This window comes from Bos taurus, chromosome 22 (genome assembly GCF_002263795.3).
Source record: "Bos taurus isolate L1 Dominette 01449 registration number 42190680 breed Hereford chromosome 22, ARS-UCD2.0, whole genome shotgun sequence".
In the NCBI taxonomy this organism is placed as follows: domain Eukaryota; kingdom Metazoa; phylum Chordata; class Mammalia; order Artiodactyla; family Bovidae; genus Bos; species Bos taurus.
The window spans coordinates 10,457,379-10,483,265 of record NC_037349.1 but is presented as its reverse complement, the minus strand read 5'-3'; the positions used below and the strand labels follow the sequence as shown (position 1 = coordinate 10,483,265).

General features: G+C 45.0%; 1 protein-coding gene across 8 annotated transcripts in view; it reads left to right on the top strand.

Moving 5' to 3' along the window:
- MLH1 (mutL homolog 1) overlaps positions 1-25,429 on the top strand; it is a 93,167-nt gene extending 67,738 nt beyond the window's left edge. For 7 of the 8 annotated variants that reach the window (NM_001075994.2, XM_024982841.2, XM_005222490.5 and 4 more), the window contains 6 exons: positions 17,956-18,064; positions 19,940-20,003; positions 22,962-23,126; positions 23,397-23,489; positions 23,783-23,896; positions 25,109-25,429. In NM_001075994.2, coding sequence (NP_001069462.2) covers positions 17,956-18,064; positions 19,940-20,003; positions 22,962-23,126; positions 23,397-23,489; positions 23,783-23,896; positions 25,109-25,276 — 713 coding nt within the window. In that variant the 3' untranslated portion in view covers positions 25,277-25,429. The remainder of the gene's footprint in view (positions 1-17,955; positions 18,065-19,939; positions 20,004-22,961; positions 23,127-23,396; positions 23,490-23,782; positions 23,897-25,108) is intronic. The other variant, XM_059879752.1, reaches the window with a different exon arrangement.
- Positions 25,430-25,887: the final 458 nt, after the last annotated feature.

Here is a 25,887-nt window from a genome sequence, read left to right as displayed (position 1 = left end):
TACACGATTGTCATAATTGGATTGCGGGTCATGTTCTGGGGTTACATACCCGCGCCCCCCTCTGCACCCCTCCTCCACCTGATGAAGTTGGTGGTGTGGATTGGTGGCCAATAGGCCATCTGCTATTTCCCTGGCCTTTTCCAGTATATGCTCCTTTTCATGCGGGGTGCAGCAGTGGGCCAGAATAACCCTGATGTCCTGCTATGTGTGAGAGAAAGCCAACCCCAGCCTGGGAAATTTACCCCTAAACTTGTCAGGGTTCTCTGAGAACCTGGCAAACCTCTCCTTGCAGATTAACCCAGTTACTTTAAGATCTCTCTTTGGGATGTCCTCCAGGGGCCCCTTAAAGCACCCCAAAGTTAACTGGAAGTCAGGAAAGTTTCATTTAGAATTTGCTATTTGAAAATTCTGTTAAAAAGTTTTAAAACACCCAGGCAGATAGGATCATAGGTTTCTGTGAAACAGTCCTTACTCCTTGAGCTAAGGTGGGAAAAAATAAAAAGTCGATGTAGATCACTTAAAGGCACAGGGACTCACACAATCTTTTATCAAAAGAGCGTCCAGGACAGCTTTTGTTCTCCTATGAGAGAGGCCAATCCAGTCCTACACCAGTCTGCTCTTAATAAAATCCATGTACCTAGTTACATGTAATCCAACCTTAGAAAATCCCGACCACATACAGAATTCTTTTTCATTGCCCCTCCTCTGCAAATCGTCTGCCACTTTCTGTAGCTATACGTTGTGTCGTGTTCTCTCCCCATTCAGAGGACTCTCTGTGACCCCGTGAACTGCAGCACTCCACCTTCCCTGTCCTTCACTATCTCCCAGAATTTGCTCAGACTCCCGTCCATTCAGTCAGTGATGGCATCCAACCATCTCAACTTCTGTCGTCCCCTTCTCCTCCTGCCCTCAATCTTTCCTAGCATCAAGTGGTCTTTCCCAGAGAGTCAGCTCTTTGCATCAGGTGGCCCAAGTATTGGAGCTTCAGCATCAGTCCTTCCAATGAATATTTGGGGTTGATTTCCTTTACGATTGACTAGTTTGATCTTCATGCTATTCAAGGGACTTTCAAGAGTCTTGTCCAGCACCACGATTTGAAAGCATCAGTTCTTTGGCACTCAGCTTTCTTTATGGTGCAACTCTCACATCCATACATGAATACATGACTATTGGAAAAACCATAGCTTTAACTATATGGATCTTTGTTGGCAAGGTGATGTCTCTGCTTTCTAATATACTGTCTAGGTTTGTCATAACTGTTCTTCCAAGGAGCAAGTGTCTTTTAATTTTGTGGCTGCAGTCACTGTCTGCATTGATTTTTTGAGCCCAAGAAAATGAAATATGACATTGTTTTCACATTTTCCCCATCTATATGTCATGAAGTGATAGGACTGGATGCCATGATCTTTGTTTTTTGAATATTGAGTTTTAATCCAGCTTTTTCACTCTCCTCTTTGAACCTTCATCAAGAGACTTCTCTTCACTTTCTTCCATTAAAGTGGTATCATATGCATATCTGAGGTTGCTGATATTTCTTCCGGCAATTTTGACTGCACCTTGTGATTTATCCAGCCTAGCATTTCAAATGATGTACTTTGCGTATAAGTTAAATAAGCAGAGTGACAGTATACAGCCTTGATGTACTCCTTTCCCAATTTTGAACTAGTCTGTTGGTCCATGTGTGGTTCTAACTGATGCTTCTTTACTTGGATACAGGTTTCTCAGGAGGCAGGAAATGTGGTCTGGTATTCCCGTCTCTTGAAGAATATTCCACAGTTGGTTGTGATCCACATAGTCAAAGGCTTTAGCATAGTCAGTGAAGCAGATGTTTTTCTGGAATTCTCTTGCTTTTTCTGTGATCCAGTGGTTGTTGGTAATTTTATCTCTGGGTCTTCTGCCTTTTCTGAACCCAGCTTGTACATCTGGAAGTTTGCGGTTCACCTACTGTTGAAGCCTAGCTTGAAGGATTTTGAGCATAATCTTGCTGGCATGTGAAATGAGTGTAATTGTATGGTAATTTGAGAATTCTTTGGCATTGCCTTTCTTTGGGATTGGAATAAAGACTGACCTTTTCCAGTCCTGTACCCACTCCAGTGTTCTTGCCTGGAGAATCCCAGGGACGGGGGAGCCTGGTGGGCTGCCGTCTATGGGGTCGCACAGAGTCAGACACGACTGAAGCGACTTAGCAGCAGCAGCCACTGCTGTTTTCCAAATTTGCTGGCATACTGAGTGCAGCACTTTAGCAGCAGCATCTTTTAAGATTTGAAATAGCTCAGCTGGAATTCCATCAGCTTCACTAGCTTTGTTTGTAGTGATGCTTCCTAAGGCCCACTTGACTTCACACTCCAGGATGTCTGGCTCTAGGTGAGTGATCACACCATCGTGGTTATCTGGGTCATGAAGATCTTTTTTGTACAGTTCTTCTGTGTATTCTTGCCACCTTTTCTTAATCTCTTCTGCTTCTGTTAGGTCCTTGCTTTTTTTATCCTTTACTGTGCCTATCTTTGCATGAAATGTTCTCTTAATATCTCCAGTCATCTTAAAGAGATCTCTAGTCTTTCCCATTCTGTTGTTTTCCTCTGTTTCTTTGCATTGTTTACTTAAGAAGGCTTTCTTTTCTTTCCTTGCTATTCTCTGCTACTCTGCATTCAGTTGGGTATTATCTTTCCCTTTCTCCTTTCCCTTTCATTTTTCTTCTTTTCTCAGCTTTTTGTAAGGCCTCCTCCGACAACCACTTAGCCTTCCTGCATTTCTTTTTCTTTGAATGGTTTTGGTCACCACCTCCTGTACAATGTTAACGAACCTCTGTCCATAGTTCTTCAGGCACTCTGTCTACCAGATCTAGTCCCTTGAATCTATTCATCACCTCCCCTTAATAATCATAAGGGATTTGATTTGGCCATACCTGAATGGCCTAGTGATTTTCCCAACTTCCTTCAATTTTAGCCGGAATTTTGCAATAAGGAGCTGATGGTCTGAGCCACAGTCTGCACCAGGTCTTGTTTTTGCTGACTGTATAGAGAGAGCTTCATCTTCAGATGCAAAGAATATAATCAATCTGATTTCAGTATTGGCCATCTGGTCCATGTATAGAGTCGTCTCTTGTGTTGTTGGAAGAGGGTCTTTGATATGACCAGTGTGTTCTCTTGGCAAAACTGTTAGCCTTTGCCCTGCTTCATTTTGTACTCAAAGGCTGAACTTGCCTGTTACTCCAGGTATCTTTTGACGTCCTACCTTTACATTCCAGTTGCATATGACTAAAAGGACATCTTTTGGTATTAGTTCTAGGATGTCTTGTAGGTCTGCATAGAATAATTCGACTTTAACTTCTTCAGCATTAGTGGTTAGGGCATAGACTTTGACTGTTGTGATGCTGAATGGTTTGCTTTAGAAATGAACCAAGATCATTCTGTCATTTTTGAGATTGCAACCAAGTACTGCATTTCAGACTTCTGGCCTGGAGAATTTCATGGACTCTATAGTCCTTGGGGTTGTAGAGAGTCAGACAAGACTGAGCGACTTTCACTTTCACTTTTCATTCCTTCAAAGGGATTCTTGGCCATAGTAGTAGATATAATGGTCATCTGAATTAAATTCGCCTGTTCCCGTCCATTTTAGTTCACTGATTCCTAAAATGTCGATACTCACTCTTGCCATCTCCTGTTTGACCACATCTAGTTTATTTTGATTCATGGACCTAACCTTGCAGGTCCCTATGCAGTATTGTTCTTTGCAGCATCCAGATTTACTTTGACCATCAGACACATCCACAGCTGGACATTGTTGCTGCTTTGGCTCAGTCTCTTCATTCTTTCTATAGCTATTTCTCTGCTCTTCCCCAGTAGTATATTGGACACCAACCAGCCTCAGGGGTTCATCTTTCAGTGTCATCTTTTTGCCTTTTCATACTGTTCATGGGGTTCTCAAGACAAGAATACTGAAGTGGTTTGCCAGTCCATAAATTGGTAGAAAACATTTCAGGGTGGCACCATACATCTTTAGTTTCTCTCTCACAAGACAAAAGTAGATAAATTTAGACCTAATTTTTAGCAATTAATGTTCCAGTATTTTATCCTATTTGAAATTGTCTGGATATTCAGTTAATGCCTATCATTTAACTTATTTTTAAACTTACCAAAATTTGGAGGGACTATTTTAGATGAAAGTTTTCAAAACATGATTAGTCCTATGGGGCTTACCAAAAAGTTCTTATCCCAGTTACCTTTACTTCAAAATTTAATCATATCAGGTTGTTTTCCCTGTTGACAGATTTTATAACAGAAACACTGTGTGCTTATTTCTAGTAACCCTCAGTTCAGTTAAGTTCAGTCACTCAGTCGTGTCCGACTCTTTGCGACCCCATGAATTGCAGCAGGCTAGGCCTGCCTGTCCATCACCAACTCCCAGAGTTCACCCAGACTCATGTCCATCGAATTGGTGATGCTGTCCAGCCATCTCATCCTCTGTCGTCCCCTTCTCCTCCTGCCCACAATCCCTTCCAGCATCAGGGTCTTTTCCATTGAGTCAACTCTTCACATGAGGTGGCTGAAGTATTGGAGTTTCAGCTTCAGCATCAGTCCTTCCAGTGAATACCCAGGACTGATCTCCTTTAGGATGGACTGGTTGGATCTCCTTGCAGTCCAAGGGACTCTCAAGAGTCTTCTCCAACACCACAGTTCAAAAGCATCAATTCTTCGGCGCTCAGCCTTCTTCACAGTCCAACTCTCACATCCATACATGACCACAGGAAAAACCATAGCCTTGACTAGATAGACCTTTGTTGGCAAAGTAATGTCTCTGCTTTTGAATATGCTATCTAGGTTGGTCATAACTTTTCTTCCAAGGAGTAAGCGTCTTTTAATTTCATGGCTGCAGTCACCATCTGCAGTGATTTTGGAGCCCAAAAAGATAAAGTCTGACGCTGTTTCCACTGTTTGCCCATCTATTTCCCATGAAGTGATGGGACCAGATGCCATGATCTTAGTTTTCTGAATGTTGAGCTTTAAGCCAGCTTTCTCACTCTCCTCTTTCACTTTCATCAAGAGGCTTTTGAGTTCCTCTTCACTTTCTGCCATAAGGGTGGTGTCATCTGCATATCTGAGGTTATTGATATTTGTCCCGGCAGTCTTGATTCCAGCTTGTGCTTCTTCCAGCCCAGCATTTCTCACGATGTACTCTGTGTATAAGTTAAATAAGCAGGGTGACAATATACAGCCTTTACGTACTTTTTTTCTTATTTGGAACCAATGTGTTCCATGTCCAGTTCTAACTGTTGCTTCCTGACCTGCATATAGGTTTCTCAAGAGGCAGGTAATGTGGTCTGGTATTCCCATCTCTTTTCAGAATTTTCCACAGTTTATTGTGATCCAAACAGTCAAAGGCTTTGGCACAGTGAAAGTGTTATACTTAACACTCATGTCTCTAAAGACAGGTCTGTATTGATTAAGCACACAGGTTTAAGCCAGACAAGCCAATTTCTATAGAACCAGAGATCTCATAGTTTTCCTGCTTGAATTGAAAATGCACCTCTCCTTTTTTCCCCTCAGTCTAGGGTCTACAGATCAATCCAGTACTTGCTGAGAGCACAGACAGAGCAATTACATTGCAGAGGGCAAGGAGAGAGATGCAGGCCCCTCCAGCTCAAGCAGGAGGGGAAAATGCAGGCTCCTGTCTTTTCTTTCTGTTCTTTAAAGTTCTAGCAAGTACCCCAGGGCTGCCGTCTCAGGGCATGTGGGCTGTGTTTGTATTTCAAGGCTTAAGTCCTCCACCAGGCCTACAGTGTCACAGAGACCTGCAGAACAGCTGGACAGACAAAACTGCATCATAAAGGTAGCAATCACAAAACTTAAAGACACAAAAATCTTTCAGGATAAAGGGGCCGGTAGTGTAGGAGTGAGGACTGAGGAAGAGGTAAAGGGAGGAGGGACAGAAAAGACTGAAAAACAGAGAGAGTGCTGTTTCTACCCGCCCCCCTGCAGGTGTCTGTTCAGGCACCAAGCAGCACACTTCCGGAAAGGGCCAGTGAAGGAGGGGGCGCCCTGTCTGCTGCCCACCCGATGCTCTAGCCCAGAAGCCAGCCCGTTGTCTGTGGGACTGCAACCCAAAGGTGGGGCTCTGACCACGCGGTATATAGCATATATAGTGTACAGCATATAGCAGTCTGCCGCTGCAGCCTGTCCCAGCAGGGCTTCTCTTGGGGGCAGGAAATAAAGGTGAGAATATTGGGACAGTCAGACTTGGAGCCACAACATGACCTAAGGGCGGAACCTCTGTCACTCTCCTGAATCTCCAGGGGGAGCCCTCTGGCCCGGGGTCTGTGCAGTGTGAGGCCAGCCTCTCCACCTCTGCTCGCCACCTGCCAGAGGAGCAGGTCTCATAGGCTGAGAGGAGGGATGCTGTAGCTGCCCGACGTCCACTCTTGGGAGGGTAAGACTGAAGGAGAGGACAGAGAGAGAAGATTTCAGGAGAGGGAAAAGGACGAAGGTGCGGGGAGGCGTTGCCTGAGTGAGGTACTGAGGCCCCCAGGGGCCAGGAAGGCAGTCTTAAAACGAGGTGATGCTGAAACAAGCGGTCAGGTGACCACTTGTCACCCGGGGTGGCTGCATCCCACGGTCCCAGAGGGGCCCAGATCCTCTACCCAGAAGGGGACGGGCCCCATGTTGGGCACTGCAGAATATGTTACCACCCAGGGTTCTTGGCCTCCTTGACAGAGGCCGGATGAAACATTCAGGCGCGGCCTTCTTGGGGCCCCTGCTGCAGCGGGGGTCAGGGGGACACAGACCAACAGGTTCCCTTGGGCGCCTCCCACTCATTTCAGTCTATGGGTGTCCTTTGCCCAAAAGTGGGTCTCTTGTAGGCAGCCTGTTGTAGGCTCTGGTTTTTTAATCGAGTCTGCCACTCTGTGTCTTCTGATTGGAGCATTTAGTTTATCAGCTTTTAAGGGAATTCTTGGTAGATATGTATTTATTGCCATTTTAACCTGGTTTTCCCAGTTGGTTATGGATTTCTTCTTTGTCCTCTTTGTTTTTCCTGTTGTGGTTTCATGGTTTTCTTCTGTATTATGCTTGTGTTCTCTTCTTGGTTTGTGAATCTGGTTTGTGGTTATCATGCTTTTCAAGTGTTAACCGCATCCTATATCTGCTTGCCTTAGGCTGGGAGTCAAGCACATTCTAGGAAATGAACAAATATATATACGTTTTCTTTCTTCCCTCACATTTTATGATTTTGATGTTCTTTTTTGCATCCCTGTGCTCATCCTTTTGGTGTTTTCACAGTGGTAATTATTGATACTGACCAGGGTTCTTGGCCTGCCTTAATCAGTGGAAATCGACTGGAGGCCAGATAAGAAATTCAGGTATAAGGCTTTATTCAGGCTTCTGCGCTGGCTGCAGGAGTGAGTGAAAACAAATAACATGTTCACATGCTCCCCAAGTGGGGGACAAGCTTGTTCCTTATATGGGGTGAGGGTAGGGTAGGGGTGTGTTGGGGGAGGGGGGGGCGCTTAGGTGGTCTTGCCCCCCTCTCTGGTGGTGGTGAGTGCAGCCGGGGCGTGCACAGTACCTGCTTTGGCTTGGGACACCCAGGTTTGGTTCTTGGCTCTTCAGAAATGACATCTTTTTTTTCTCTTTTTGCCTTTTTTGTATCTTTTGGTCCCAAATTTGTTCCAACTGTACACACACAGGGTTGTTTTTAGTCCCACCTATTTTGTAGCTTGAGAGGCTTGTCCAGGGCCAAGCTTTGCAACACTGCGGCAAAAGCTCCCAGGTCCCAGGCCTGTCTCATGACTTTCACAGATGGTGTTTTATTTTTTTGTTTTTAATCTGTATACTGGCTTATTTAGGTGATTTGCTTTCCAATTGTGAATTTCTATTTTCTATAGATTCTTACTTTTCTATTTAGAAAGGAACTTTCTATATTTTGGGCTTCCCTAGTGGCTCAGATGGTAAAGAGTCTGCCCGCAGTGCAGGATACCTGGGTTCGATCCCTGGTCAGGGAGATCCCTTGGAGAAGGGAATAGCAGCCTTCTCCAGTATTCCTGCCTGGAGAATCCCATAGACAGAGGAGCCTGCCGGGCTACAGTCCATGGGGTTGCACGGAGTCAGACATGACTGAACGACTAACACTTTCAGTATTTCTTTCAGGATATATTTAACATTGCTATATTCTTTTAGTTTCTGGTTGTCTGAGAAATTGTCTTTCCTAGTCTAAATGATAATTCTGTTGGGTAGAGTGTCTTAGGTTGCAGATTTTTCCCTTTCAAGATTTTGAATATATCTTGCCATTCCCTTCTGGCCTGCAGCTTTTCTGGCTGCAACTACCAGAAATCAGCTGCTAGCTTTTTAGGGGTCCTTGCTGCCTTTGGTTTTCTCTTTCTGCCTTTGTAATCTTCGTTTTTAACTTTTGCCATTTTTCAAAGAGTGTGTCTTAAGTTTACCTTGTTTGAGAGTGTCTGTGCTTCCTGTACCTGAGTATCTGTTTCCTTCTTTAGGTTTGGGAAGTTTTCAGCCATAATTTCTTCAAAAACATTTTCAATCTCCTTTTCTCTTTCTTCCCCTTCTGGAATCCCTATTATACATAGGTTGGCACGCCTTTTATTGTCCCGTAGGTTTCTCATGGGCTTCCTAGGTGGCGCCAGTGGTAAAGAATCCCCCTGCCAGTGCAGGAGATGCAAGAGGCGTGGGTCTGGTCCTTGGGTTGGAAAGGTAGGAAATTCTTGCCAGGAAACTTGCGTGGACAGAGGAGCCTGGCGGGCTACAGTCCATGGGGTGACAAAGAGTCAGACACGACTGAGCGCGCACGCACTAGAATCTACTAGGCTTCTTCTATTGCTTTCATTTTCTTTTCTTTTCTTTTTTTTTTAAATTTTATTTTATTTTTAAACTTTACATAATTGTATTAGTTTTGCCAAATATCAAAATGAATCTGCCACCGGTATACATGTGTTCCCCATCCTGAACCCTCCTCCCTCCTCCCTCCCCATACCATCCCTCTGGGTCGTCCCAGTGCACTAGCCCCAAGCATCCAGTATCGTGCATCAAACCTGGACTGGCATCTCGTTTCATACATGATATTTTACATGTTTCAATGCCATTCTCCCAAATCTTCCCACCCTCTCCCTCTCCCATAGAGTCCATAAGACTGTTCTATACATCAATGTCTCTTTTGCTGTCTCGTACACAGGGTTATTGTTACCATCTTTCTAAATTCCATATATATGCGTTATTATACTGTATTGGTGTTTTTCCTTCTGGCTTACTTCACTCTGTATAATAGGCTCCAGTTTCATCCACCTCATTAGAACTGATTCAAATGTTTTCTTTTTAATGGCTGAGTAATATTCCATTGTGTATATGTACCATAGCTTTCTTATCCATTCATCTGCTGATGGACATCTAGGTTGCTTCCATGTCCTGGCTAAGCAACTCCTACAGCTCAGCTCCAGAAAAATAAATGACCCAATCAAAAAATGGGCCAAAGAACTAAATAGACATTTCTCCAAAGAAGACATACAGATGGCTAACAAACACATGAAAAGATGCTCAACATCACTCATTATCAGAGAAATGCAAATCAAAACCACTATGAGGTACCATTTCACACCAGTCAGAATGGCTGCGATCCAAAAGTCTACAAGTAATAAATGCTGGAGAGGGTGTGGAGAAAAGGGAACCCTCTTACACTGTTGGTGGGAATGCAAACTAGTACAGCCACTATGGAGAACAGTGTGGAGATTCCTTAAAAAACTGGAAATAGAACTGCCTTATGATCCAGCAATCCCACTGCTGGGCATACACACTGAGGAAACCAGAAGGGAAAGAGACACGTGTACCCCCAATGTTCATCACAGCACTGTTTATTGCTTTCATTTTCTTTTAAAATTTGGCTTTCTGTCTGCTGTCCTGAGTGGGTAATTTCCATTATTCGAATTTTCCAGGTCACTTATTCATTCTCGTGCATTATTTATTGTGCTATTCGTTGCCTTTAGTTCATGAGCGTTCTAACTTTTTCTTAGCTCCTCTCTATAGTTTCTAGTTCCTTTTTCTAATGTTCTTCATTTCTGTTGACTGATGTGGTTGTTCTGTCGCCGCATTATGTCCACCTCTTTGCACACCCATGGACCGCAGCATGCCAGGCCTCCCTGTCCCTCACCATCTCCCGGAGTTTTCACATGCACACTCATGTCCATTGAATTAGTGATGCCATCCAACCATCTCATCCTCTGTCCCCTTTTCTTCTTCTGCCTTCAGTCTTTCCCAGCATCAGAGTCTTTTCCAGTGAGTCAGCTCTTCGCATCAGGTGGCCAAAGTATTGGAGCTTCAGCATCAGTCCTTCCAGAAGAGTATTCAGGGTTGATTTCTTTTAGGATTAACTGGCTTGATGTCCTTGCAGTCCAAGGGACTCTCAAGAGTCTGTTCCAGCACTACAGTTTGAAAAGCATCAATTTTTAGTCACTCTGCCTTCTTCATCGTCCAGCTCTCACATTCGTACATGACAGCTGGAAAGATCATAGCCTGGATTATATGCGCCTTTGTTGGCAAAGTGGTATCTTTGCTTTTTACCACACTGTCTAGGTTTGTCATAGCTTTCCTGCCAGGAAGCAGTTGTCTTCCAGTTTCATGGCTGCGGTCACCATCCACAGTGATTTAAAAGCCCAGGAAGAGGAAATCTGTCAGTGCTTCCTTTTCCCCTTCTGTTTGCCATGAAGTGATGGGACTGGATGCCATGATCTTAGTTTTAACACTGAGTTTTAAGACGCTTCTTTCACTCTTCTCCTTCACCCTCATCAAGTGGTTCTGTAGTTCCTCTTCACTTTCTTCCATTAGAGTGGTATCATCTGCATATCTGAGGTTGTTACTATTTCTCCGGGCAGTCTTGATTCCAGATTGTAACTCATCCAGTCCGGCATTTTGTATGACGTGCTCTGTGTATAAGTTAAACAAATAGCCTTGTCGTACTCCTTTCTCAATCCTGAACCAGTCAGTTGTTCCATACAGGGTTCTAACTGTTGCTTCTTGACCCATATACACGTTTCTCAGGAGATAGGTAAGATGGTCTGGTATTCCCATCTCTTTAAGAGTTTTCCACAGTTCGTTATGATGTACACAGTCAAAGGCTCCAGTGTAGTCTTTGAAGCAGATGTTTTTCTGGAATTCCCTTGCTTCTCTATGATCCAGCGAATTTTGGCAGTTTGATCTCTGGTTCCTCTGCCTTTTCAAATTCAGCTTGAACATCTGGATGCTCTCAGTTCACATACTGCTGAAGGCTAGCATGGAGGATTTTGAGCAGTACCTTACTAGCATGGGAGATGAGTGCCATTGCCTGGTGGTGTGAACATTCTTCAGTTCTGCCCTTCTTGGGAATTGGGATGAGGATTCACCGTTTCCAGTCCTGTGGCCACTGCTGAGTTTTCCAAATTTGCTGGCGTATTGAGTGCAGCACTTTCACAGCATCATCTTTTAGGATTTGAAATAGCTCAGCTGGAATTCCATCACGTCCACTAGCTTTGTTCGTAGTAATGCTTCCTAAGGCCCACTTGATCTCACACTCCAGGATGTCTGGCTCTGAGTGAGAGACTATACCACCATGGTTATCAGGGTCATTAAGATCTTTTTTGTACAGTTCTTCTGTGTATTATTTCCATCTCTTCTTGATCTCTTCTGCTTCTGTTAGATCTTCACCATTTCTCTCCTTTATTGTGCCCATCTTTGGATGAAATGTTCCGTTGATATTTCCAGTTTTCTCAAAGAGATCTCTAGTCTTAGCCTGTCTGTTGCTTTCCTCTCTTCCTTTGCACTGTTCACTGAAGAAGGCCTTCTTGTCTCTCCCCGCTATTCTCTGGATCTGCATTTAGTTGGGGCACCTTTCCCTTTCTCTCTCGCTTTTTGCTTTTCTTTTCTCAGCTATTTGTGAAGCCTCCGCAGATAACACTTTGCCTTCTTGCATCTCTTTGGGATGGTTTTATTCACTGCCTCCTGTACAGTATTACAGACCTCGCTCCATGATTCCTCAGGTGCTCTGTTTACTAGGTCTAATCCCTTGAATCTATTCTGTATTCATTACCTCCTCTGTATATTCATTGGGGATTTAAGTCATACCTGACTGGCCTAGTGGTTTTCCCTGCCTTTTTTTAGTTTAAGTCTGAATTTTGCTATGAGGAGCTGATGATCTGAGCCATAGTCAGCTCCAGGTCTTGTTTCTGCCGACTGTATACAGCTTCTCCATCTTTGGCTACAAAGAATGTAATCAATCTGATCTCAGTATTGATCATTTGGTGATGTCCATGTGTAAAGTCATCTCTTGTTTTGTTGAAAAAGGGTGTTTGCTTTTACCAGTGTGTTCTCTTGGCAGAATTCTGTTGGTCTTTACTCTGCTTCATTTTGTACTCCAAGGCCAAACTTGTCTGTTACTCCAGGTATCTCTTGACTTCCTGCTTTTGCATTCCTGTCCCTTATGCTGAATAGGATATCTTTTTTTTTTTTTTGGTATTCTAGGTTTTCTAGGTCTTCATAGAACTGATCAACTTCAACTTCTTCAGCATTGGTGGTTGGGGCACAGACTTGGATTACTGTGATTTTGAATGGTTTGCCTTGGAAATGAACTGAGACCATTCTGTCATTTTTAAGGTTGCACCCAAGTACTGCATTTCGGACTCTCTTGTTGACTCTGAGGGCTATTCCATTTCTTCTAAGGGATTCCAGCCCACAGCAGTAGATATAACGGTCGTCTGAATTAAATTCTCCCATCCCCGTCCATTTTATTTCACTGATTTCTAACATGTCGGTGTTTTCTCTTGCCATCTCCTGTTCAGCCACATCCAATTTACTTTGATTCATGGACCTAATATTCCAGTTTCCTCTGTGGTACTGTTTTTCACAGCATCTGACTTTACTTTCGTCACCAGACACACCCACAGCTGAGCATCGTTTCCTCTCTGGCCCAGCCGTTCATTCTTTTTGGAGCTATTAGTAATTGTCCTCTGCTCCTCCCCAGTAGCATACTGGACACCTTCTGACCTGGGGGCTCATCTTTCAGTGTCAAATCTTTTTGCCTTTTTACACACTTCATGGGGTTCTCCCTGCTAGTGTGTTGGAGTGGATTGCCATTCCCTCCTCCAGGGGACCACGTTCTGTTAGAAGTCTGCACTGTGACACACGGCACGGCTCACAGCTTCACTGAGTTACACAAGCCCTTTTGCCATGACAAGGCAGTGATCCTTGAGGGAGATTTCTGTCAATAACCTTTCTTAATTCCTTGAGTGTTTTCATTATCTCCATTTTGAAATCTGTGTCTGTTAGGTCTTTTTCATTGTTCTTTGTGGGGAATTCTCTTCATCGTTTAACTGGGAGTGGTTTCTCTGCTTCTTCATCCTCTTGCTCTGAGTTAAGGAGGAACGGTTGTCTCTGTTGGAGCAGGAGTCTTGGGGGCTGTTCCTATGTGGGCGTGTCCCATGTAGCCTGTGCGGGTTTAATATAATGTGAGGGCTGTTTTTATTTTTACGTGTTTGGCTGCGCTGGGTCCTAGGTGTGGTGTGCGGGATCTTCAGTCGTAGCAGGTGGGGTCTAGTTCCCTGACCAGGGAGTGAACCGGGCCCCCTGCACTGGGACTGCTGAGCCTTAACTACTGGGCCAGCAGGGAAGTCCTGTGAGGGCTGTTCTCAGTGTGTGCCTGTTGGCCCTTTGGTCAGCATGTGCTTGGTGTTCTCCCCTTGATGCAGGGGGTGTGCAGATGCGGTGGCCGGTGCCAGGTAATGGATTTTTCAGTGGCAGTGGTGGCTCCTGCGCAGCCCAGCAGCTTTGTGATGGGAGTGGAGGCAGCACATGACTGCCTCTGGAGGCTGGGAGCGGGTAGCCTGCAGCTTGAGACTGCTCCTGCAGCCCGGGGGTCGGGGGCGGTGGGTGGGGGGGGTGGGCGGCCTCTAGTGACCGCTCCAGCTCCCGCTCCCGGACCTTGTCCCGCCACCCGCAGCAGCCCTCGAGCAGGAAGAAAGGCTGTGATGGTGGGGCCTCCCCTCCCCCTGCGCCCCCCACAGTGGTGCCTGTGGGAAGCTCAGGCTTCTTCCTCAGAGCCCATTGGGTGTGGCCACACCAGACTGCAGCCCCTTGTGCTGTGTCTACACAGCACGGCCCGCCCCCCCGCGCCCTTTCCCCAGGCCCGCTCTTGGGAGTGCAGAGCCGTGGCACTGACCGTCTGAGCAGGCCTGGCCATGCTGAGCGCCACAGACCAGACCATGTTCCTCTCTGAGGCTCTGAGGCTCCCCCTCCGTCCTGGCCGATCTCCCGGCTGGTGAGGGGACTTCCCAGCACGCAGGTCCTGCGTGACCTTTCCTCTTTCACAGCTCCCTCCCTGTGGCACAGGTCCAGTCTCATTCCTTTCTTGCCTTTTTTTTTTTGTCCCTCTCGGTTACATGGAGATTTTCTTGGCCTTTCAGAGGTCTGAGGTCTTGTGCCAGCATTTAGTAGATACTCGGTGAGAATCCTTCCACATCTAGATGTATCTTTGATGCACCTGGATTTTTCAGTGGCAGTGGTGGCTCCACTGGCAGTGGGTGGCGGGACAAGCTCCGGGAGCGGTCACTAGTTGCCCCCCCCCGCCCCCCCAGGCTGCAGGAGCAGTCTCAAGCTGCGGGCTGCCCGCTCCCAGCCTCCAGGGGCAGTCATGTGCTGCCTCCACTCCCATCACAAAGCTGCTGGGCTGCGCGGGAGCCACCACGTCCACCTTGTGGGAGGAGGTGCGCTTTGTGTCCTGGTGTTCCGCCACTCTGAATGGCTCCTGTATCACACAGTGACCTTTTTATGTAGGGAATTCCTTCTCACTCTGGGATAATTAAATCATTGCTCTTTTGTTAGCTCCTAAAATGCTTATATGTAAATCTCTTGTCCACCTGGGATTTAGTTTTGGCATATGGTGTTATATTCATAGTTTCTATGTGTCTGATTGTTCCATATTACATTGTTAACTCTCAGTTTGTTTGAATTTATCCAGTATTTTTTGCTCATAATTCTTTCCCTCAGACCTTTGATGGTGTACGGACCTACTTCCTCTTTGAGTGGGGCCGTGGATGGAAAGCTTTTTGTTTTGTCAAATCCATCTTTATTTTGGTAAGTGTCTTTGCTGGGTTTAAAATTTCAGAGTTGCAGTTACTTTCTCTGAGTGCATTGAAGGTATTAGTCTACCACTTGTTGGCTCCTTCTATTGTGAAAATTCAAGTGTCAGTCTTTTTTTTTTTTGGCCTCGCTGTGCAGCTTGCAGAGATCTAGGAATTGATGAACTGGTGCCCTTGGCCATGAAAGTTTGGAGTCCTAATCACTGGACTGCCAGAGGATTCCCTGTCAGTCCTGTGTTCTCTTACTTTGTGGTGATCTCTCTGTGTCTCTGAGTGCTTTTAGGGTCTCTTTTTTTTGGTATTCTGTTTCTCTCAGGTGTAGATTTTGTTGGGCTTCCTGGAGCTGAGGCTTGGTATCATTCATCACTTTTGGGACCTTCTCTGATACTTTGTCTTGAGAGTCTTCAGTTACTGTCTCTCCCTGTTTCCTAGCCCTTCTGCAATTTTAATTACATATTTATTTTCCTCCACATTGCATAAGCTTTCCTGTTTTCATGTCGTCAGTCTGTGCTCCTGATAGTTCTACCTTTTAATGGCCTTGCCAACTTTGTCCACTCAGTTGATCTTGATTTTTATTTTTAAAGATTCATTTATTTTTGCTTTTTGACTGTGGTGGATCTCTGTCGCTGCACATGCGCTTTCTGTAGCTGTGGGGAGTGGGAGTGAGCGGTGTGCAGATTCTCGTGGTGGTTTCTCTTGCTGCCCGGCGCAGGCTCAGGGCGCGCAGGCGTCGGTAGCTGTGCCGTGTGAGCTCAGTGGTTGCCGTGCAGGGGCTTGGTTGCTCCGCGGCACGTGGGATCTTTCTGGACCAGGGATCAGACTGGCGTATTTGATTGCATTGCAAGGTGGATTCTCAACTACTGGATCACCAAGGAAACCTGGATCTTGATTTTTAATTTCGATTCTTGTGTTTTTTATTTTTAGACATTTTTTTTTTTTTGGAAATCTCCTTGATCATTGTTTAATATGAACTTTTAAAAATTAGTTCTGATTTTAATTGTTAAGGTTGAGTCAAAATAAATCATTTTCCTCATTGTTTACCATGAAATTTTTACCCTCATCCATTAGTATATTAAAATACAAAAGACCTTGTGTCACATGACCTTGCCAAGGGTGCAGATAAAGACAGTTCTACTTTTTTTCCTTTCATATTTTTACAGTTTGCTTTCCTTGCCTCACTACAGTGTTTAGAACCCACTATACAATGTCAAGTAGAATGAGTGAGCATGGGAGTTGTTATCTTTTTCTGTATTGTGGAAAGAATGCATTTACTGTTTCACCATTAAACGTGATGCTAGTTGGAGGTTTTACATTGATAGATTTTTCAGATTAAGGAAGTTATTTTCTATTCCTAGTTTGCTGAGGGATTTTTTTTTTTTTTTTGTCTGCGCTGCACAGCATGTGGGATCTAAATTCCCCAACCAGGGATTGAACCTGCACCCCCTGTGTTGGAAGTGTGGAGTCTTAACCACTGAATTCCCAGTGTTAAGACAGTCTCTGAGAGTTATTATTTAAAAATCGTTGTTGTCAAATACTCTTTCTGTGTCTGTTAAGATGATTATTTTTTCTCATTTATTCTATATGGTGAGATTTTCCAAATGCTGAATCACCCTACATTCCTGGCCTAATCTCTTCTTGATCATATTATTCCTTTTTTCATATTGCTGAACTTAATTTGCTAATTTTTTGTTAAGAATTTTTGTATCTGTGACCCACAAGGATATTGGTCTAAATTTTTCTTTTTTTAATGTTTTCTCATATTAGGGTTAGGATAGGGTTATGCTAGCCTTGTAAAGTAGGAATTACTGTCTTCCTTTATTTTTTGAAAGTTTACGTAGAATGTTGTTTCCGTTTTTCTTCCTATTTTTTAAGTTGAACTGCAGTTGATGTACAGTATTGTTAGTTTCAGGTGTACAGCAAAGTGATTGTTACACACACACATTCTTCAGATTGTTTTCTGTTCTAGGTTATTACAAGATATTGAAGATAGCTCCCTGAGCTATAGATTAGGTCCTCGTTTATATCTGTTAACCCCATACTCCTAATTAATCCCTCCCTACCCGCTTTCCATAAAGCGGGTAACCATAAATTTTTTTTCTATGCCTGAGTCCTTCTGTTTTGTAGAAGTTCATTTGTATTATTTTCTAGATTCCACATATAGGTGAAATGAATTTTGTCTTTCCTTGATCATTGTGATAGTCTGCGACTTTGTGTTTTAATACCTCTTAAGCACACTGTGCATGCTTACTGTTTTATCTTTACTGGAATTTTCAATCTTTAAAACTTGGCAGATACTGACTTTGTGATTTCTTCTGGGTTCTAATTCTTGGTGCCTAGTTTTGACCACAGAGGTCCTGGTTCTTTACCTGTGAGGAATTATTTGAAGTCTGAATTGAAGATTAATTTCTCCAGAGAGAATTTGCATTTGATTCTAGGAGGGACCTGGAGGAACAGTCAGCCCTGGAATCAGTTTAAATTAAAACTTCGACAGACTTCTCAGGCAGCCTGCTTAGCATGAATCCTGGCTGCAGAAGCGGGCACGTGACTCCTGTCACAGTCCCCATTTCACCCCATTCCTAGGCTTTTCAGAGTCTGCACAAACTGAAGTTCATGAATCCTGCAGTTCCTCTGCTGTCTTAGTTTATAAAGGGTTTCAGAGCGCTTGTTACTTCTCTGGCTTCCTGCTTTAATCTTTTGGCAATTTCTTGTTGGATTTTGAAAGATTAATTCTATCTTGTTCCTTTTTTGCGTGTGTTTTCAGCAGTTTTCCATGTTTCTAGCTCTGGTGCTTGGTGCTCTGAGGTGCAGGGAGGTGTTGGGGGGCCACTCCTGACCTGTGTCTTGTTTTCCAGCTCTCCGGGAGATGCTGCATAACCACTCCTTTGTGGGCTGCGTGAATCCTCAGTGGGCCTTGGCACAGCATCAGACCAAGTTATACCTTCTCAACACCACCAGACTTAGGTAAATCGGTGCAAACGAAATGCAGAGCTGCTAGGACGGTGGTCCTGGAGACAGAGGCAGGAGAAGCTGGGGAGAGCAGGATGACAGTCGGAAAGGGCCCAGCTTCAGAGGCAGACATGTGTGGTTTCTCACCCAGGCTCAACATTTACCATTTATGTGACCATGGACAAGTCACTTTGATAACTGAATCTCGGATTTCTCTTCTGTAAAAGTGGGGTATCACTATTAATTCACAGGGTTTTGTGAAGGTAAGATGATGTGCTCTGAGCCGGATGTTGAGAGCTTGGAGCTGGTGGGGTATTCCAGCCTGTGTGGTGTACAGCAGGGGCTGCGGGCTGCTCTGCAACACCAGCTCTCAGCTGCTCAAATCCAACTGATTGGATTTAAAGCTGGGATCAGGTCCCGTGATGCAGGGGCTGACTGAATTCAAGTGGTGGGGGAGGGAGGGCTGAGCGCCTGGGAGACTTTGAGGGAGAAACCCCCCTCTGTATCAGGGCCCCCCGCTGACACAGTGAGGAGGGAGGTCACTTGGGCCTCTGCCGACGAGGGCCTCCAGGGCAGGGAAGGGAGGCAGGGGAGGGGTGAGAGGGCCTGACACCTCCTTTCCTTTCAGCTTTGGGATGGAGCCAGGGCCTGTTCGAGCCCTGAGGAGCCAGTGGGGTCCAGGAGCATGGGGTGGGCCAGCTCGGCAGCGCCCTTTGCCCAGCACGCAGCTGGTGACATTTATGGTTGTCTCCAGGGATCTTGGAGGATGAGCTCCTGTTGACTCTAGAACCTCTATTAAATATGGTCTCAAATCGGTAGTTCGGGGGGGCGTGGTGCCACCCTCCATCGCCAGACACCGTCACTTGGCCATCGTGGGACTCTGTCCTGCTGAGGTCCCACGTGACCTCCCTGAGCTAGAACTGCCCCACCGAGGAGCTTACTGCGGGCACACTCGGCCTTGGGTGCTGGTGACTCCTTCCTCCTAGGCTCGGAAACCCTTAGTGAGGTCAGCTCAGGGCCACTGTCTTTCCTGAGAAGCCGTGGGCTCGCCCAGTGAGCTCTTACTGGTTATTGGGATCCTACTCCCTTTGTTTTTTCTTTGCCAGGAAATCTAACTGCATGATTTCCAAGATCCCAAATCACAATCGTTTCGGTTCTTTGATTTCATGATTACAAACCTAGGCCAGTCCTAGAATCCTAGCTGCTAATAAATGGGAACAGTTTCCCAGCGAGCATATGAACTGGCTGAAAGTGGGGGTTTAGACTTGGCTTCTTCCCTCCCCACTGACAGCCTCTGAGCCAAGACCAGCCAGCAGCTCTCTGGGTACCTCGGTGTCCCTGCTGCCGTGCTTTGTCTACTTTAATAACCAAGTCTTTAAACAAGACCTGGGTGGTGCAGGTTTCTTTCATTAACTATGGAGTACAGTCATTTCAATTCTGTGTTTCTGCAGGTAGGTCAGTATATTGTACACTTCACAGCTGCCTAAACCATCCCCCATGCAGCCCGAGTCTGTCCACTGTTGACCACACGGGAAGTCCCTTGCCCTCCCCGTACAGCCCATATTTCTAGATGGTGGGTTGTAAAAGAAATGGTTTATACGATTCTTTGCCAGTGGGGAATAGTGAGCAAAAACTGCTTAACTTTGTCACCACTGGGTGTCAGAACCTTTTACCGCACCAGGAAGGTGGGGACAGAGTGCGGGTGTTGGCAGGGCAGGCAGTCTCAGCGCCGTGACCAGTGCAGGTCCCAGGACTGCTGGAAAGGCCTCCGTGAGGCCGCACGCCTTCACCCCACCGCGTCTCGGGTTCTCACTCCCATTTTGTCCCTGCCCCTTGGCTCTCAAGCACAGATTCTGCTTTTCCTTAAAGTCACTTCATTTTTATTTTCAGTGAAGAACTGTTCTACCAGATTCTCGTTTATGATTTTGCCAATTTTGGTGTTCTGAGGTTATCGGTAAGTTTATTTCCTGCTTCTCATTTCTGAGAGTTCAACAGCTGGTCATTTCTGAAAAGAGCCCTACCCCGTTATCTTACTTATTGTATATTAAGTGTTTCTAAATGTGATTAGAAGAGTTTATGTATGAGTTGCATATGGAAGTATCCTTACAATAGTTTTATACAAAGCAGAACAGTCATTTGGTAGCCAACTTAAAATGTTTATTATTATAGAAACTAATACATATCTACTTAAAACTTAAAGAGATAGAAGCAGAAATAAACATTCTCTAAAGCCCACGACCCAGACACAACCCCAACTAACATTTTAATTTAGAATTAAAAATCATACCATCCATGTAGTTTTATATCTTCTTTTTACATTTGATATACAGAAAAGCCCTCTGGAATTTTTACTGGGATTGTGTTGAGCGTATTCTATAGATCAATTTGGGGAGAAAAATCAATTTATTTCTTAATAGTCACATTTTTTGGATACTATTGTAAAAGGCATTTTTTACAAATTGTCAATTGTTTGTTGCTATTATATAGAAGTACATACAAGTGTTTTGGAAATTCTATCTTGCAGCCTTGTTAAACTCACTTATTAGCTGTAGCTTTTTTATTGATTCCAGCAGATTTTCTAGGTATATGACCATCGCATCTGTGGATAAAGACAGTTTTATTCCTTCCTCTCCAACCCAGATGCCTTTTCTCTCTCTTGCTTGGTTGTACCGGCAAGAACCTAAGTACAGGCTAACCAGAAGTGGTGAGAATGGAAATACTCCTCTTTTTAATCTTGGGGGAAGCATTCAGTCTTTGACTGTGAAGTGTAGGTTTTTTGCAGACGGCCCTTAGGGTGGTTGAGGAAATTCCTTTCCATTCCTTGTGTGCTTCAGGCTTTTATTCAGGAAGGGAGGCTGAATTTTTTTCAGATGCTTCTTCTGTATCTGTTCAGATAATTGTATGGTTTTCCTTTTTTTAGTTTGTTAATATAGTGAATTACATTGATTGGTTTTCATATTTTAAACCAGTCTTGCATTCCTGGGATAAGCCCTGCTTGTACATGATGTATTACCCTTTTTATAGTTTACTGGGCTTGACTTGTCATAGTTTGTTCACAACTCTTGGCGTCTGTATTCCTGCACGATGCTAGTTTGTGCTCTAGTGCTCAGTCGCGTCCGATGGTGACCCCACGGACTGCAGCCCACCAGGCTCCTCTGTCCATGGGCTTCTCCAGACAAGAATACTGGAGTTGGGTGCCATTTCCTTCTCCAGGGGACCTTCCTGGTCCAGGGATCGAGCCCCCGTCTCTTGCGCCTCCTGCATTGGCAGGTGGGCTCTTCACCACTAGTGGCGCCTGGGACGCCCTCCTGGTTTGCAGTTTTCTTGTGTGTGTCTGGTTTTGGTATCAAATACTGGCTTCATGGAATGAGTTGGGAAATAGTTATTCCATCTTCAGAAAGAGTTTGTTTATAATTGTTAATGCTTGAAATGTTTGGTAAAATTCATCAGTTGAAGCCATCTGGGCCTGGAGATTTCCTCACAGGAAGATTTTTAAGTAAAATTTTTAGTGGTATAGAGCTATTCATGTTAGCTCTGAGGGGCCTTTGTATTAAGTTTAAAATTACTTGTCCATTTAAGTTTTCAAATTTATTGGCGTAAAGTTGTTCCTAATCTTTTGTATTCTTCTAATGTCTGTGCATCTGTAGTGATGTAACCTCTCATCCCAACGTTGGTCATTTATGTCTTCTTTTTAACTTGGTCAGTCTAAGGTTTGTCAATCTGGACCCAAAGAACTGACTTTGGTTTCAGTGATGCTTTTGTTGTTTTTCTGATTTCAGTTTCATCGACACCTGCTCTCATTTTCTTATTTCCTTACTTCTACTTAAAGTGCTGTGAAAATTTCCCAAGTGCTGCTTTAGCAGCGTCCCACACATTCGGATAAGTTTTCATTTTCATCCAGTTCAGAATACTTCTAAATTTCCTTTTGATTTTTTTTGACCCTCACATTATTTAGAAATATATTACTTAGTCTCTTAATTATTTGGAATTTTCTCAGAGATCAAGTATTGATGTCTAATTTAATTCCATTTTTGCAGAGAACGTATTTGAATCCTTTTACACTTACTGAGACTTGTTTTATGGCCCAGAGTATATTCAGTGTTGGTAATATTCCACGTGCATTTGCAAAGAATTTGTGTTCCGGTCTTGTTGAGTAGAATGCTCCCCAAATGGCAGGTGTTTCACATTGTTGGTGACACTGACGCCTTGTGTATGCTGATTTTCTGTCCACTGGGTCTGTCAGTTACTGGGGAAAGGATGTGGAAGCCTCCATGTAACTGCATGTTTCTCTTCACGGTTCTGTTTCATTCTTCATGTAGTTTAAAGCTCTGTTACCGAGTGCATAAATATCTAGGATAGCTCGGTCTGTTTGTTAATTGACTCTTCTGTTACGGAAAAGTAAGAGCAGTGCACTGTGGGTCTGTAACATGTAAAATGTGACAACAGTAACAGTGTTCAGAGGGGAGAAATGGATGAAAACTGAGGCATCTTGTTTTTCACGATAGATTTCAGTCTCCTTCCTAACAGATGATTTACCTGAATGTCATTTGCTTTAACGTGCTTTCCCTCCCCCTTGCTGTAGTAAGGCGGTAGGAAGAAATGAAGGTTCGGCCTCGTGAGTTTCTGGAAATATGACAGCGAGGTCTTTAAAGCTACACAAAAGGAAGTGCCTTCCGTGGCTTTGCCTTTCCCAGATTTTCAGCAGGTCTTTGTCGGTGACCTTCTCTGTTGAAATGGCCATTGGTGAGGAGAACCTTCTTTTGTAGATTTTCAAGTGTCTTTGGGGGAATTGAGGAATGAGTGCTAGATTTGTGGCTTCTCACCTGCTGAGGTGACAGTGGTCTTGTGGGAATTCAGGCAGTGTTTGGAAGCCCTGTTAACGCTCGCTCCTAATGTTCCTGCCCCTTCCTAGGAGCCAGCACCACTCTTTGACCTGGCCATGCTCGCCTTAGACAGTCCCGAGAGTGGCTGGACAGAGGAGGATGGTCCCAAGGAAGGACTTGCTGAGTACATTGTTGAGTTTCTGAAAAAGAAGGCTGAGATGCTTGCAGACTACTTCTCTCTGGAGATTGATGAGGTGGGTGAGGGCCGTTTTTGTCTCCCTTGTAAGTCCCCCTTGATCTCTGGGACTTGGTTTGCTGTGTTCAGTTGGTGAGCAGACCTAAAGAGCAGGTGGCTCTGCTATGTGTCAGCAGAGAAGGCTCTCTAAGCATTTGCCTCTGCTGCCCCCCAGGGCCCAACGTGGTCGCCCAGAATAGCAAGTCTGAGGACAGGATCTGGAGCAAGCGCCAGGGAGATGGGATTGGTTTAAACTGTAACAGCATGATTTCTTATCCCCCTTGTCCAGGAAGGGAACCTGGTTGGATTACCCCTTCTGATCGACAACTATGTGCCCCCGCTGGAGGGTCTGCCTATCTTCATCCTCCGACTGGCCACAGAGGCAAGTGATGGAGCACATCCTGATGACAGTCCTGTGAGGCGATGAGTGTCGGGGGGTAGGGGGGTGCGGGCTTGCAGCTCCACCATCATCTGTGATGATGAGGAGGAAAAGGGTAATGAGGCTAAGGCCCCTCTTGTGCCCACCCACCCCAGCAGTACTCAGCAGTTCCAGTCTACAACTTTATCGCCTAAAAATCATGTGTACTTTTAAGTTGTCTGTTATCTCCATTTAGAAATGGAACGTGTTTAAAGCATGTGCATATGCTGACATATTGAATTCTCTCTTTGGATCAGGTGAACTGGGATGAAGAAAAGGAATGTTTTGAAAGCCTCAGTAAAGAATGTGCGATGTTTTACTCCATCCGGAAGCAGTATGTGTCTGCAGAGTCAACCCTTTCAGGCCAGCAGGTACAAGGGCGATACACGCTGGTGCTCCAGAACTGGGATGGGCCCTCACACAAGCCCGCCCCTCTCTGAACTCCTGTGATCCAAGGCACACCAGCTTTAGCACAGTGGTCAGCTCTTACGAATTTTATCTCCTTCTGAAATACTGCTGGAAGGTACCTCTAGAGTGATCTGTCAGATGTACAAACAAGCCATTGTAGTGAGAAAAGGTGGGCTCCAGGGCTCGGGGGCCCGTGTCCCCACTGTGAGCCTGGAGTGTGCAGCCACAGCCGTCACATCCCGGTCAGTCCCCCGCCTCTCTCGCGTGTGCCCCACTCTGCCTCTGCTGTGCCAGGCGGGCCTGGCTGTAGTGGGCCAGGTCCCCAGCTCTTCTGAAGGGAGGTCCCTGGGCTCTTCATGTTTCCACGTCAGATGACAGTGCTTTTCAATCCACAACTATTTTGGGGGGTTTGTTTGGGTGAGGAGAGGTGACTGAAACACAGGCACACCTTAGACATTTTGCAAGTTCCGTTTCAGACCACTGCAATAAGGCGAGTTGCACAAATTTTGGGGTTTCCCAGTGCATATAAAATGTTATGTTTACACCCTCCTGTAGTCTGTTAAGTGCAATATATAGCATTGTGTCTTAAAGCCAGTATATATACCCACATTTAAAAATGCTGTTGCAGAGATGCCACCCATAGATGTGGTGCAAGGTTGCCAGAAACCTTCAATTTGTGTTTATAAACAAAACCACAACAGTCTGCAAAGTGCAGTAACACAAGGTCTGCCTGTGGTGTCAGACGGACATGTAGTCACTGTAGCCACATAACCGTCTTGGTGACGGCACTCGTCCTCTGAGGTGACGGGCTGTGCTCCATTCCATGGGTGAGGACGCTGAGGGACCGTTGTGGGGTGTGTTCAAAGTGACGGTGGAGTGTACTTCCTACTGCTGCCGTTCAGGCACCACAGTCAGGAGGAGACATTGCTTTTTAGATGCTGCTACAGTGAGCACTGTCCCTGAATGGAAACAGCTTCCATGGGGGAAAGCATCACAAGAGCCGTGGCTGCTTCTCTTCCCCCTCTCATTGCTGTGCTCAGGCCTGCGGGATCCCTGAGAGGCTGGCCTAGAAGAGAGACGTCTCAGGCATGAGGTCACACAGCCCCTCTATAAGCCACCACAACTCCCCAGGCCCGGCGTACACGGGGATGTGGACTCTACCTTGTCTCTTCCAGAGTGAAGTGCCTGGCTCCACTGCAAACCCCTGGAAGTGGACTGTGGAACACGTCATTTATAAAGCCTTCCGCTCCCACCTGCTGCCTCCAAAACACTTCACAGAAGATGGGAACATCCTGCAGCTTGCTAACCTGCCTGATCTCTACAAAGTCTTCGAGAGGTGCTGACTGTGGTCGTCTGGGGACTCTGGGATGGTCTGTTCTTCCTTTTGTGTCTTGATGTCGGTAGGTGGAACTCTGACCTCACGCACGCCTTCTCACTAGGAGCACTGCTTCATGTGTGGCAGATTGACTATAAATAAATAGCCACATTTGTCCTGAGCGTGATTTATTTAATTTCATTGCAAATGAAATCCATTTTCACCTAGTGTATACCTGATTGTGTTGAAGACTTCCAAAAGTAGTTTGAAAGCCTCCTGGACATCTGATAAGAAGTCTGAATGGCCTTAAAAATTTTATATAGATCATGCATTGATTTGATTCTTTTTATATTCTGATGAATTTCTAGTATCAGGTGATAGACATTATGTTTTTTATGCTTTTAAAAGGCACCTGAACCTATGAGAGACTCTGATGGTATTGTCAGTTCAGCTTTCTACATGGTCAGTCTATTAGTACCTTTAATAACTAGTGTAAAAAAAAATTGAACAGTCCTTATGCAGTGCATAACAGGCATGAGTTTTTAAGTTAGCCTACTTTGTTAACGGCTATCAATAATACCAGCATATGATAAAGGCATTTCTAGGCATTTTTCTTTGAGGGGTGTTATAAAAATACAA